The 15,930-nt window shown below is 26.8% G+C and overlaps 1 protein-coding gene across 9 annotated transcripts in view; it reads left to right on the top strand.

Annotated features, from left to right (window-relative positions):
- PhKgamma (phosphorylase kinase gamma) overlaps positions 1-15,627 on the top strand; it is a 40,106-nt gene extending 24,479 nt beyond the window's left edge. For 7 of the 9 annotated variants that reach the window (XM_036359430.2, XM_036359429.2, XM_036359428.2 and 4 more), the window contains exons 6-10: positions 823-959; positions 1,036-1,133; positions 4,552-5,094; positions 10,540-10,698; positions 12,427-15,627. In XM_036359430.2, the coding sequence (XP_036215323.1) occupies positions 823-959; positions 1,036-1,133; positions 4,552-5,094; positions 10,540-10,698; positions 12,427-12,561 (1,072 nt within the window). In that variant the 3' untranslated portion in view covers positions 12,562-15,627. Of the gene's footprint in view, positions 1-822; positions 960-1,035; positions 1,134-2,001; positions 2,086-4,551; positions 5,095-10,539; positions 10,699-12,426 lie in introns of all 9 variants that reach the window. The other 2 variants (XM_036359433.2, XM_036359439.2) reach the window with 2 other exon arrangements.
- Positions 15,628-15,930: the final 303 nt, after the last annotated feature.

Consider the following 15,930-nt stretch of genomic DNA (forward strand, 5'->3'; position numbering starts at 1 on the left):
GCACATGTTTTCATTTGCAAATCTCCAAATCCAACTTTAGTTTGATTTTGTTCGCAAATACATTACCTTATAATTACATTTGTAAGGGCAAATATAATTTTTATTTAATAAAATTTGTAGTGTTTTAAATAAAAAAGAAATATCTATAACATAAACTAGCAGCATTTGAAGGGAACAACATATTTAGTTAGTATTTTTACAAAACTGATTTTTTATTTAGTATTTTAATTATAGCCTAAACAGCATATATTATGTTTGCCACGAAGTTCGTAACACCTTATAAAGTATATTTGTAAATGATCATTGTGTCTGATTCGATTTAACCTTTCTCTAAACGCGAACTAGTCCCACAGTTTTTGAGTTGTCGATCTGAAATTTTGTACACGTTCTTTTGTCCCCAAGAAGCTGCTCATTTCGGAACCGCCAATATCGTACCACTAAATCGTGTAGCTGCCATACAAACAGACCAATCCAAATCAAATCCTTGGTATGGAATGATTTTTATAAAACTAGATATCTTCACGAAATTTGGCTTGGATTATTGTCCACGCCATACAAATTGACCGATTAAAATCAAGATAGGATATTTTTATACACTTTTGTGCTATAAAAAATGCACCTGTACAGCTTCGGTATAGCCGAAATGAACGGTTTTACATGTTTAATTAACTGTATTTTACTCCTAGCATCCTTGACTTAATTTACATGTTTACTTTTCTTCGCTAACAGTAATCAAAACACGCAGAAAATGCATGATTATATATATTATATGTATTTTTAAAATGTTTAATAAATAAAATTTTCAATTTGCTTATCACTCAGTTGGGCATGCGGTGTTATTATGTTCACATTACTTGTTGGCTGTCCACCGTTTTGGCATCGCAAACAAATGGTCATGTTGCGCAACATAATGGAGGGCAAATATAGCTTCACCTCACCTGAATGGGCTGATATATCAGGTAATGAAACTAATTTATGCAAAATAAACAATGCACATACTAATAATGGCAAAAATGTTTGCTTTTCGACTTACAGAGGATCCCAAGGATCTCATACGCAAATGTCTAGTCGTCGATCCAGCGAAACGAATCACAGTGAAAGAAGTATTAAAGCATCCGTTCTTCAATCAGATGGTAAGTCAACATAAGCTATTAAGCGTGCGATTTAATTTAAATACATATACAAGATTTATAAAGTAAAAGGAATATTTAGTAAAACAAACGCACATAAACTGGTTGCTCACCCCCCTACTTCTTCACAATACAAGTATACGAGTATTTTGCTTAAGGTTAAGACGAATTGCAGTTTTTAAATGAGTATCTTAAAATTTTCTATACATACACATTTAGAGCGAGAGCGACAATATCTACCTACACCCGTACACTAGAAATTTTTTCAATTTCAGCGCGCATTGTTGGCAATATTTTGCTTTTAAGCTTTGTTATATGTAATTTTTTGTTAATATTTCTCTTTTTTTTTTATATAACTACGCTCAACAATTACATTTGTTATAATTTTTTAGCATAGTACTTATGATACATTCTATTTTTATAGCACACTTAGCAATAGTACATTTTACTATTTTACATGCGTATATAAATTTATATTTCTACTGGTTACTTAAGTTGTTGTCCATAGAAGAATTCTTCTCTTTTTTTTAAAAAAAAACTATTTTCTTTATTTTCTCATAATTTCTAACTATGATTTTCTTTCTTTTTTTCTTTCATTCATTCACTACCCACATAATGAAAATTATACAAATTACGTATACGAATAAAAAATTAACAAATTCGGCTATCGTACAAAATTTTGTGATTGCCAAAAATTTACACGTCTCTAATATACCAACATCTATGTAATTCGAACACAAAAACAAAAATATTTAATAACCTATAAAATTTGCGCCACAATTTTGTAAAACGTTTATTGGGTAAACAATTAATACCATATTTGTATAAACAATCCATCAATGAAAAACGTTCGAATGTAACACACGAAAAGTTATTCGAGCAAAATATCGATGGACTGAAGCGCAGCCTATCCACCAAATCTAGGAGAATGAGTCGCATCAATGACATTGCACTGGTAACGAAATGTTTCTGCCTATTCAATAGAAACAAAAACAAAAATTACAAAAACAAAAGCAACATTCATAATATTTATAACAACAATAACACTTACTGTTACTTTGCTAACATTATAAATAGTACAACTACAAAAAAACGAAGAGTGATTGTGTTGATCTTACTACACTACCAATTTTCCTATTATATATTAAAATTATTTTAATTAAATTTAACTCGATTAGCTGCTAACCAAAGCCTATTCGTTTCTGCATTGATTGTTCTCCTAATGACATGAGTTTTGTTGCATATTATCTATTTAATCAAAGAAGAAAATTAGTACATTGCACTCGGACTGAAGATGGAAATATATGCGAAGTGAAAGACTTTTCTTTTATTTATAAATCATAAAAGCATTTTCTTAAATTTTTTTACTAAGCAGACTATTACAGTAACCTATTTTGTAAACTATGAGCTATTATAGGTTTTTGAACATAATAATTTAAAATCTATAAAAACTACTTTTTAAAATTAAAAAAAAATTTAAATAAGTGAACAATATGAAATTAAAACATTAAAAATTTACGTACTTTTTTTATATGAAAAAAAAACACGGTTTTTGTAACCTAAAAACATTTTTTGTAAAAGCGAATATATAGATTTTTAAATAAAAAATATCGAATATCTTAAGTTATTGAAAAAGTTTTCCTTAATAAATGTAAAAAAAAAAAATATTTTTATTAGAAAAAATTAAGTTTAAAGCAACACTTTTTTTTAATAATTTTTAACGATTACAGTTTTTTTTTATAAAAATTTATGGTTAGAGTAGTTGTTTTATTTTCTATGTAATTTTTACACCATCTTCGCTGTGTGCAATGTTCGGGTTTTTTTTTGCATTATTCTTTGCCATGCCATTACTCTTTTGCTAATTTTATTTTTTGTGTTTCTTTTTTTTTGTATACGTTTTCTTGTTATTTATTTTGTGCGCGTCCCATTTTACAATATGTACATATATAGGCTTGTAATAGCATTTTTTATGCTCTTTTTTTTGTTATGTGTGAAATGCATTTATTTATTTTAATAGTTCTATATTTAAAAATAAGTGATAAATGGGCAAATTTGTTTGTTGTTGTTATGCAACAAATAAAAAGATGTATTTACAAATCATTTAAATTGTCTTTCGTACTAAAAAAAATTAATATAATTTAGAAAACATTTAAATTTTTTACGAAATGATAAAATACTTAAATTGAAATTAATATTATGTATTTGGTTTTGTTTTCTTTCGCAAATATTAATTTCTACTTTCAAAGATAAAAATCTCAAAATTTAATTTCGAAATTGCTTGTATCTGCACACAAAAATTTGCCATTCAGCAACAGTTTTATTTTTCTTGCAAAATGTTTTATTTATATTTTAATTAATATAAAATAAGTTTTTTGCATTAAATATTTGGATTTATTATTATATATATTCTGATTTTTTGCTGTTTGCATGTTTAATTTGTTTTGAAAGTTTTTTTTTTTTATTTATGAAATAAAATGCATGTTTTGCTCTTAAATGATATGTACTTCTTTTATTATTTTAAGATAACACTATTTTCTAAATAATCTAAAGGTGCATATATAGATTTTTGTGTTTAAAAAAAATTCAAAAATACAAATTTGGCACACTCGTAAAAATTATTTTTATTGAAAAAAGCACAAAAAACGAAACAAGGAATATGAGAAAGGCATAAATTATCAATTTAAGTAAATTTAATAAATTATAATAATAAAAAGAGACGTAATGAAATAGCATCGAATTTCATGAGAATTTGGCAAAATTTAATTTTAATTTTTGTTTTCTAAAACTCCAAGGAAAATATTTTACTTAAGTTTAATAAATATTTATGATTATACAATTTTTTTTGTAGCATTAAAAGCATAATCTACAGGTTTTTTGAAAGTGGTTGTTATATAATTAAGCTGTTTGTTAGTAAAAGCACTGTTAATCAGTGCTTCCGGCGTTTGGTTCCTTTTTAAAGGCAGCGCGCTTATTTCTATGTTCGCTCGGTCTGTTGCCTCAGCTTTTATGCTGCTACAACAACAATAAACTTTACTTATGTTTTTCATTATTACGATTGGATATACACTTTCTGCTACACCCCAGCGTTGGTATATAATAGGAGTATAGAATTCTACTCGTGGTCTGCGCTCCAAACCCTTTTCCCCTATCACCCTATAGTATACCCCACATATATATATGTATTAGTTACAATCGGCTTAACATTGAGCATTCATCACATGTGCGTTTAATTGCGAAAAATTACCAAAAAAAACCAAAAATGTATAATTTTAGAAAATTGTAATTTAAAAAAAAATCTAAATATTATTGTACGCACATTTCTAATTGTCAACCGATTTCATCCAATTCCCTTCTTACACACACTGTCCTGCCCCCGTCTTTTTTTTTCTCTTTCTCTCTCTTTATTTCCATTTATTTTTAGGTTTTATGCTCCGAACCGTCGACTGATGGCCGCACCACTTATCAGCTGAAATCGCAAAACATACGCAACACGCCCAGCAATGGCGCCCAGTTGTATTACAATCCTAACATTTTAAAAACACAGACGAACTACAGTTACAACAAACAGCCGTCATCGTATGCCAGCAATAATACTAGCAATAACAACAATCGCAAGAGCATGACAAACTTGTACTTAAACAAACAAGCGAGTACTCAAAGCAATAATACCAATAACACCTATACTCCAAACACAACTACTTCCCCGAGTACGACGTTCCCTCAGACATACAATAACAACTACAATCAACGCAATTATCAGAGTAATGGTAATGCGTTTGACAACACTACGGCTGGTCCGACTACATTCCTCTCAACAAATCAAAATAATAACAGTATTGGCAACGCGACGCCGACACCATTCATAACGCAAGAGCAGCAGCAGCAACAACAGCAGCAGCAACAGTTGCTATATCAGCAGCATCAACAATTTATACAAAAACAACAGCAAACATATGAACAACAGGTGCCAATAACACAACACTGCGACCATTATCACAATAAAAATCATGATCAAAGCTATAATAATCATCATCAACATCATAATAATAGTACACATGCTCCTCACTGTCCACACTATCAGCATCCTCATCACTTAAAACCGTATTTGCATTATTGTGATTGTCAGCACAGTCAAGTGCAGTCAGCAGTAGCGCAACAACAACAACCACATCAACAAAAATACAACGATACACTGTCATTAACCGGTGTTAGCATAACATCCACATCAACCACAATCCCATTTCACGCACCACAAGCGACGACGAACCCACCACAGCAGACAGCAATGACAGCAGAAACAACGGCATACGCAGTGACGCCAGACAATTACTGTGTTGAGTCCTTAAATTACTATACACAGGTTAGGCGACTAAATGACAAAATTCTTTTCAATTGGGTATTCACTTGTGCTTAAACAAAAATATCAGATATCGTGATTGGGAATTTTGGTTATGTAACTAAGTACAAGATTTCGAGTATTGAGCGTAGCAAGAGCGCGTTAATTGGTGATATTTTGGCGATTTTTCGGAAAAATCGAAATTTCCTATTAATATTTTTACATACCGAAAAATGTTTCCACAAATAAAATATATATTTTTTTATTCAATATAATGCCAATTTGAGTCTCACATAAAAATAAAAATTCGTTAAGTTAAAATTATTATGTGTCACAAAGGGAAAATTTTGTACTATAAAATAGTGTTTATGCGGTATTAATCATGTTTATAGCAAAAAAATTTAAATATAAATGGTTTTATGCATCGTTTCTAAAAATATAAATATCAGTAAAGAAAAAATGTGTGCCATAAAAAGAAAAATGTTGCCATAAAATGGTGTTAACACTAAAAAAATCGTGTTTATAGCATACAAAAATCTAAATATAAATGGTTTTATGCATCATTTTTGAAAATTTAAAAGTCTGCAAAGATAAAATGTGTGCCATAAAATAGTGTTATTGCTATAAATATCGTGTTTATAGCATACAAGAAGTTAACTATAAATTGTTTAATGCATCATTTTTAAAAATTGAAAAGTCCGTTAAAATAAATTGTGTGAATTTTTATACTAATTATCTTCCAAACTACTCTAGCTACGCTACATACTCCATTTTGTAAAAACTGTTTTTAGTTTAACATGAAAAGTAAAACACATTTTAGAAAAATTACAATTTTAGACTGTTAGTGGCCATATTTCTTACTCTCATATTACAAACAAACGTTTGGTCAACTATATTATCGTTCCATAGACTTTTGTAGCTTGCTTATTACTCATGCTTTACTGTTTTCGCTTTAGATGACGTGCAAATATAAATATATTTAGTCAATACTGATTTGTTGGTTAGTGTGTTTCTCTAGCTAATTTTTCCCAAACAATTTCAGCACATTTTTTAATATTTTAAATTAAGGTTGTATCTTTATATGCACCTTTATTTTGAAAACGTACAATAGTCTAGCTTACTATTTAACTATATATTGATATTTTGAGAGCATAAAAGTATGCTGGTGTATATTGGTTAATGTTTGCATGTAACAGTATTTTTTAAGCCAAAGATTGCCTAAACTAACATTATCAACCGCTAACACACTTGCATGTATATATATATATATATTAATTTTGTTCTTTTTGTTTTATTAAAAAAAAATTTGAAATTTAAGTTTAGATTTTTTACTAGAAATTGCTACATTTTTTTATATACATTAACGTATAGTATTATATAATGCAAGGTTGCTCAAATTTCTTACACGATAAAATTTGTATTAAAAAAAAATTATATTTTCATGCTGTATACATTTTTTAATGTGTATTTTGTAAGTAATTGGTTTTTTTATTATAGCTTATATTTATTTATATTTTTTTTATGCTGAACAGGTTATATTAAGTTTGTCACGAAGTTTGTAACACTTTGCAGGAAACGTCGAAGACCCTATAAAGTATATGTATACAAATGAACAGCGTGTTGAGCTCAATCGATTTAGCCATGTCTGTCTGTTTGTCTTTCCAAATGTCTATATATACGTGCACTATTTTTTTAGCTTTTGAGATATCGATCTGAAATTTTACACACGTGCTTTTATACCCAAAAAGCTGCTAATTTGTCGGAGAGTCGATATCGGCGCATTATAATATATAGCTGCCATCAAAATGAGCGATCAAATTAACATTTTTTTCTTGTATTTAAAAAATTATTTCTTGCTAAATATTGTACATTTTTTATCGTAAGAAATTTGTTTGGTATTAGCTTATATTATTTATATATTTTTTTGATATATTTATTTGATATTTTTTTACTTCATGTTTCCTAATTTAATTTTCCTAATTTTAATTTTATTTTAATATTTTTAATTATTTAGAATATTAGTTTTTCTTTTGTAGACAACTTTTTTTCGGTGTATGAAATTTTGAAAAAAAAAAAATTAGAACGCCTTTCTCACAAGTTTTAAACTAAACACCTGCGGCATCAACGGCATATGTACATATGTATGTATGTATTTGTATTGCACAACAAAATTTAATTAAGCTCTTATTAATCAATAAATTCAAAGCTAATTCCAGTTTCTATAATTCTACAATACATGTACTTATGTATGTATGTGTGTAAGTATGCATTCGCTTCATTGGCAAAATCACTTGTACACGGCCAAGTTGCACGCACAAACGCATAGTAATGCATGCATATGTATGTACATACCTTTCGGCAGCGCACAATATATTATCATACGTGTTGTCGTTGTAATGAAGCATTTTCCTGGCCTTTAGTTAATTAATTTATTTTCTTATTACCAAATTCGGCGAAACTCACACACATAAAATTTTCTTAAATATATTTACATAAATCTGCATATACATGTATGTGTGTACAACATTTGCATATGCGTGTGTGTGTATGTGTGCCTTTATTTGATTACACATTTATTTGCGCAATTTAACTTAATTAAATATATATACCTGCATATATAATATGACATACATACATATATAAAATATCAATCTACAAACATACATACAGATTTTTAAAATTTGCTATTATTGTTTTTTTCTCTTGTTCCGTTACATTTCTATGCATATTTGTATGTACTCTGGTAATTTGTGCGTGTGCAACAATACTCCTCCCCAACCACATACATACATACAAACTAAGTGCTACCTGTGCCCTGTGTGTGCAATTTGTGTGGTTCTACAACAAAACAAAAAACAAAAAAAAAAAAACAACAACCAAAATCAATCAAAAAAATCTCCAATACACATACCACATACATATGTATGTACTTTGGTGCTAATATACATATGTATATGTATGTGTTGTTGCGATCTATGCATGTGTGCGTGCATATGTAGCGTCTTTCAATCAGTTGGTGTTGTGGCAATGAGAATTTGCTTGTGAGTACGAACAACAACAGCAACAACTATATAAATGCAAAATTCCAAATTATTATCTCAATTAAATTAATGTAGTGCTAGAGTTATGCGCTGCAAAAGTAATTGAAATTTTAAGATGTTGAAATTAACCGTTATACTAATACAAACATTTTTAACAATTTTTTAGTTGATAATTATGCATATAATTAGTTACTTAGAATAGTTTTCTATATATTTAAAATTTTTAATGCTACAATTAGCATATTTATCGTATAGATTTAGTTTTGTTTTTGTAAATTTAACATAAATTTGTTTGTTTTTAATTAGTTTGTGCGTTTTGCTCGTTTTTTTGGTTAAAGTATTTGCTTGTTTAGCACATTTAGCTTATAGTTTGGTTATTCAAATATTTGCATGCACCCTTTTTAAAACTTTTTGGCATTTATTGAACATTTCTTAATATTTTCGAGATTACAAATACTTGTTTAGTCCCCTGTCCATTCTTTGCATTGCTTCTTTATGTTCATTGCGACTCGATATACATATTTCCACACAAAAACTAACAATTAACAAATGATGCAAAAGACAATAGCACAAACCAAATAATAAAAAATGTTTAAATTTTGAAGAATATTCGATAAATATATTTATTGGCTTTAATTAAAGCTCTAATAATTTGTTTTTTTTTTTAATTTTATATTTTAATAATTTTTTGTTTAATTTTAAGTTTTAAATATTATTTTTTTTTTTAATTTTGAAGAATTTTTGCTAAATATATTTTTTAGTAAGAATAATTTATTTTAATTTAAATTTTATATTTTAGTAATAATTTTTAAAAAAGTTTTTATTTTCAATTTTGAAATTTTGTACAATTTTTGCTTATAATATTAATTGGATTTAATTAAAGTTTTAATAATTTTTTTATTTTAAATTTTAATAATTTTTTATTTTAAATTCTGAAGAATTTTTGATAAACATGTTTGTTAGTTTTAGTTAAATTTTTAATAATTTTTTTCTTCTTTATTGCAAATATGCAAATTTTAAATTTTTAGAAATATTGTTAAATATTAATTATATAATGTTTGATTATAAATAGAATTTTTAAAATTAAACCAAATATAATAATTATATAAATTATTATATTTTTTTTTTGTGCAAAAATGTAAAATATATGTTTTACTATTCTGGTTTGTGTTATTGCGCATCGGTAGTTAAATATTCATTTAGCAGAATTGAACAGCCTTATTCACCAGCAATTCAATATAAAAACGCTTTTGTTTCTGTATTTGGTGCAAAATAAAATTACAAAATTTAAAAAAAATTTCATTAATTTAATCATTTTAATTTTAAATTTATTTAAATTTCAAAATTGCTGTTGTGAAAATGGTTGTAAGTCGTTGTCAATGTACTGGAAAATTAAAAAAAAATAATAATAAGTAATAAAAAACCACATAAAATTTTAAAAGCCTTATTAAAAATATATAGTATGTACATTTAAATAATAAAAAAAAATTATATAATTGCACCAAGCTCATAAAAAAATAAGTAATTGGAATTTATTGACAGTATATTTTATAATAATAATTAATGATTTATGGCAAGACAAAACAAAAAACTAGACAAAATTTAATTTTTGTATTTCAATTTGATATATTTAAAATATTTTACAGCTTTTATAATTAAATATTATAATTATTTAAATTTTTTTTGTATTTAAACAAAAAAAATTTATGAAAAGAGTGTTTTTCAAAAATATTGAAAATTTTAATTAAAAGCCATAAAATATATATATTTTTAAATTTTTACCAACACTTTAAATTTAATTAATGTATAATGAAATTTTAATTAAAAGTCATAATATATGTATATATTTTTTTTTAATTTTTTCCAACACATTGACATTTGCATTCATATACAATACATACGTTTGCATTTAACCAATCAATTTGTTCAATCATATTTTTTTTAAATTGCTATACCACTAGTTTTTAACAAACATATTTTTTTCTTTGTCTCTTCCATTTTTTTTTAATTTTTTATAATTCATAAATTTTAGCTGCGTAAACAAAGTCGCTTTAATGCACGCAAGAAATTCCAATTCGCCATATTGGTTATACGCGCTATGATCAGAATACGCCGATTGCGCTACACCGCCGAGCCCTTACGCGTCGAAGAAGCTATACGCGATCCATATCGGGTTAAGGTGCTGCGTAAGGTAAGTGAATGACCTTAAAGACCTTAAGAAGTTTTACGATTTTTGTTTGGTTTTTATATATTTTTTGTTAGGAAATTATTTTTATAAATCTTATATAAAAGAAGAAAATATACGATTGCGCGTAGTTTTCATTCAATCACGTTCATTTTTTGATACAGTAATTTAACGATCCAAATAGTCGACAGTCTTGAATTTCAGCTAAATAGTTTCAAAACTTGCATACAAAAGCATGACCTAAAAATTGTCTTTATGCTGCAAATAGCATTAAATAGTATTCGATCGCCACCAATATTTAACACTGTAGTTTGAGGATAAAATTATTCGACAGTAGCGAATTTCAACGCTACCTTTCTACATTTGCAAGAATTACCTTATAGAATTATAAATATTTATAAGGCAAGTGCACGTGTTTGTCATCTGACTATGCCCATTTCTTGATACATTGTTGTGGCGTTAAAAATAATCGACGATATCGAATTTTAGCTCGATAATTGCACATTTTGCACCATGAACCGCTAAAAAATTAAAATATAATATTTATACTGCAATATACAAAAATTATAAAACTGTTGCGAGTCCAATTTTTAGGCAAAGTAATCAGGAGTGTTGTGGAATCCAAGACAGATTTCGTAGTTATCAGAATTGCAAACCAAATCTGATTTTCAATGATGTCGCAGAATCTGATTGGATTTTCGTCTTTTTGAACATATGCGAAAGCAATATTCGAATCAGCTGTTTAGTGAGAAAACTTGCAAATGAATAAATGTGGAGGCGTTTGATAAATTTATAGTACTGTATAAAGTCTACTAAGGTTTATTATGAATTCCGCTATTTTAGCTTTTTTTATTGGAAGAAAAAGGCAACGAAAAAATTCAAAGGAATATATTAAAAGATCACAGTAATTCACTTGATGCACCAGAGGAGTCTCATATGAATTTGGCTTGCATTTGCTTGTATGTTTGTATACATGCTTACTCTACAGATGTATATCACATCACCGAATTATTTAATCCGCATTTGGGTGTTAAATTACGTTTATTACGTTTTATAAATCCTCCTAAAATATCTGGATTTTTTCTATAAACTTAATAATTATTACATTTTGTGTTTTATTCTTTTGTTTTCCTCTATAGAAATAACGTAAATTAAATCGTAACAATTATATAAATTATTTTCTTAACTTACTTTACAAATCTAACAGCGAATATTCTCTTACTTTGTTTCTTATAACAAAACCGATAAAATTGGTTTCCGTGGCACCTATAATCGATACAATTTCTGTTGCGAACGTCAAACCAATAATATCTAAATTCATGCCACCTACTACATTTTTTTTTATCGGTTTCAATTGTGATTCCGACAACTATCAGTTTCTACAACACTACTGAATGTGTCTATAAAAATAGTGCACAGCATCGAATTTAAGCTCGATAGTTGCATTTTTTGCACCTTAAATACATAAAAACTACAAATATTTATACGGCGGCGAGTGCGTTTGTTTTACATCTGATCGCCTCCAATTTTATAGGCATAGGCGACAGTATTTCATTTCAGCGCCTTAGCCTCATATTGGCGTTTGCCAGCTCATAAAAAACGTTATAAAACACGTGACTGTAGTTTTGAAGTTTTTACTCACAATTCTAAAAATTTTTTTTAGTTCTTATAAAATTACATACATATTTATGTAGTAAATGTTTTTGCATAAACTAACATTCTCCCCCCAAACAGGTGATTGATGGCTGCGCTTTCCGCGTTTACGGACATTGGGTGAAGAAGGGCGAAGGCCAGAATCGTGCCGCACTCTTCGAGAACACGCCGCGCACAGAGTTGCATGCGCTCTACATAAACAACTTGAGTCGATAGTTTGTCGGCGACTCAAAAGCGCGCGGAGAAGTTTGTGTGAAGACGTAATACGAAAGCGTAAAGTGCTGAAATTTATGAATTACTGAATTTTAGTGAAAAATTTGTAAACCTTCTTTGCTTGCTATTAGCGTTTAGTAGACAGTTGGCCGAAAATTATTATGATTATGATTATTTTAGTTGTTAAGTGCGCTTAAAACAAACGCTTGTTGAATTCAGCCATTTCAAACATTGTTTGTTTGCACTTTTTGTAGTGCAGTTCTTTAGTTATTTTATTTAATATATATACGTGTATGTATATAGATTTTTTTAAATTTTATTAGTAAATAAGCGAACTTGTAGTAATTACGTACATACATATAAATATAGAGAACAAATCCTAATTATTGTTAATTGCAATTAAGCAAGCAAAGAAAATAGTAGAACGTATTGAAAATATATAGCAAAATGTGTGTTAAATACATACATACATTCAAATTTTAACTGTTAACTGATATTAATGCATTGTTTAACTTTTGCTTTAGTTTGTATTATTTATATAGTTTAATTTTGTTAAGCCTTAAAGCTGTGTACTTTTAAGCAGCTGGAGAAAGTATAAGCAAGAAAAATTAATGAATACCAAATTATTTTATATACATATAATTAATGTTAAAATTAAACTAAAATTTAATTAACGAAATTATTATAGTAATAAATAGCTGAATACAGCGGTGCAAAACAAAAGCAGAAACAACATTTGAAGCTAATTAACTCGTTTTAAGTTAAATCAATTTGTACAACTATGTGAAAGTTGAATTTTAAAAGTTGAATATCAAAGCGCAAAAATATGTATGCATTACATTTAATGCTGTTTTGGCGCGCCACTCTCATAGTTACTACATGTTGTGCATTATTATTATTATATTTTAAACATATTTTAATTGCTAAACATAGTTGCATGTATGCACATTAATAAAAGCAGTTTGCGTTTGCAAAACACATACGCAAGCACACATACACACATGCATATATTATATAAATAACTTATACATACATACATCTATACACACATACATATCTCACATATTTGCTAAAAAGCAATGTAAAGCACTTAATTTCAACAAAACGAAAAATATTGCGCCAAACTAAATCACGGAGGTCACAATATTAATGCAAAAAATTATGCAATATTATTGAAATTATAACCATACTTGCAGGCTTACGATTTTTTCAATTACAAATTGTGTACTTTTTTTACATCCAATTTATTTTTTAATGCAAAATTAAATTTTTTAGATTAAACATATATTTATACATTTGTAAAATGATTACAAATTATTAAAAGTTATTAATTTTTAAATTTGTCATATTTGTAAATGTTTCTGCAAAAAAAAAAATTGCGCAAAATTATTTTTTTTTATATTCAACATTATTTTAAAAATTATTTTGTTTTGTTTTGTTTTTGAAAAAAAATATTTAATTTTTATTACTGGACATATACATACATATGGTTTTATATATGTATGTACATATATTTTAAAAAGTATGATTATTTCTTTAAATTATTGTCAAGCTTATAAATGTTTCTTCAAAACAAATTGAGCAAAATTAAATTTTTAATATTGAATATTATATAAATTAAAAAAAAAATATATAATAAAAATTTTTAATATAAAATTATATCGCGTCCACAAAATTTGGACTTCGTAAATTTTTAAAATCGTAAAAAATAACAATATTAATTTTTCGAACAAAAAAAAAGTTTCAAATTTCATTTAACATATCTCACAATTTGGTTTAAACAGATTTTAGAAACAGATCAAAAATAACAAAAAAATGTTTATTTTGTGTTCCAAAAGTTATTTTTTTTTTCAAAAAGTAGAAGAACAAGAAAATTGCTGAAAAAGCTAATCATGCGCGCTCACAATATATATTACAATTTGCTTAAAATGATCGAAAATAAAATAATCACAATAATTTTATTTGAATTTTCAAAAAGCAAAGTTGGAGCAAAATAAAATTACAGAAGTGTTTGATGTTTAAATTTATTTATTAATAAAACAAATTTTCTAAATACAAGAAATTATTAGAATGATCATTTAGAAAAAATCAAATTTTTTTTTGAACATAATTTTTTTTAGAAAATATTTTTTTTTTAATTTGGTGTTTTTAAATAATTTTTTATTAGAAAAAAATTTTTTTAGAAAAAATCAGACTTTTTATAGAAACAATTAATTTTAATAATAAAATAATATTAATTTAAAAAAATGATATTTTTTTTAGAGAAAAATAAGTAAAATTAATTCACTAATAATATCACAAAATTGATCAAATAATTTAAAATAGCTTACAAATTAAAAAAATATTAATTTGCGACGTAAAAAATAGTGACATAAAATTAGATTACACAAACGTTTGATATAAATATTAATTGATATTCTAAAATTTTTTTAAATTATAAAGACAAAATCTTTAAAATGCATACAAAGCTTATTTTTAATGAGCAGAACTAACAATTCACGCCATACATCTGCATACATAAATATAAATAAAGTAATTTTTGTTGTAATTAATATTGATTGATTTTTTGATCATTTAAACACAGGCACTAAAATATTTTAAATTGGTGATAGTTTTTTTTAATTCGCAGAATCGCATTCAGAAATAAAAGCCAAACATATAATTTTATACATATTCATGTAAATATGTACACATACACATATTTGCAATTGTATATATACATATGTATGTTCACTGCTTTAAAAACGAATGAAAACATTAGAAATATAAAAGTAAACTTAAATGAAATGTAACTGTCGAAGTACCTCCAGTGTTTTACGCGCGTATTTTACACATGTATGTAGTTATGTATTGAATAAAATATATTTGTATATGCTACATACATAAATAGCAATAGCAATTGTAGTGCATAGACCACATTTAAATAGAAATGTATGCGTATGTACATATGTATGTATTTTGAACATCAACGAACCACTTACAAGATAAACACAAGAGAAATTTGTGAAAAAATAACAATTTAATAAAAACTTACGTTGTTACAGTGAAAAAATAAGTAACTAAAAGAAATTGTTGTTTCCTTACCAACAGCTGCAAAGCACAGCAAAATCGGAGAACGTAAAAATAATGCGTTCTCTGGCAAAATGCAGGTTTGTACTGTACAATGTGCACTGTACGAACTGTGTGACAATTTGATTAAACACAGCGCCAACAAAACTTTCGACATCCATTGCCTAAAAGTATGCTCCAAAAATGCGATTGGAAACTGCAGATAATGTTATTACAGAGAATGTTAATAAGTAAATATTCCCGTTATTATGAGGGAATATCGAAAATACGCAAGTTCGAAAAGAAAATTACACCATACAAAAT

Source organism: Bactrocera oleae, chromosome 5 (genome assembly GCF_042242935.1).
Source record: "Bactrocera oleae isolate idBacOlea1 chromosome 5, idBacOlea1, whole genome shotgun sequence".
NCBI classification, from domain to species: Eukaryota; Metazoa; Arthropoda; class Insecta; order Diptera; family Tephritidae; genus Bactrocera; species Bactrocera oleae.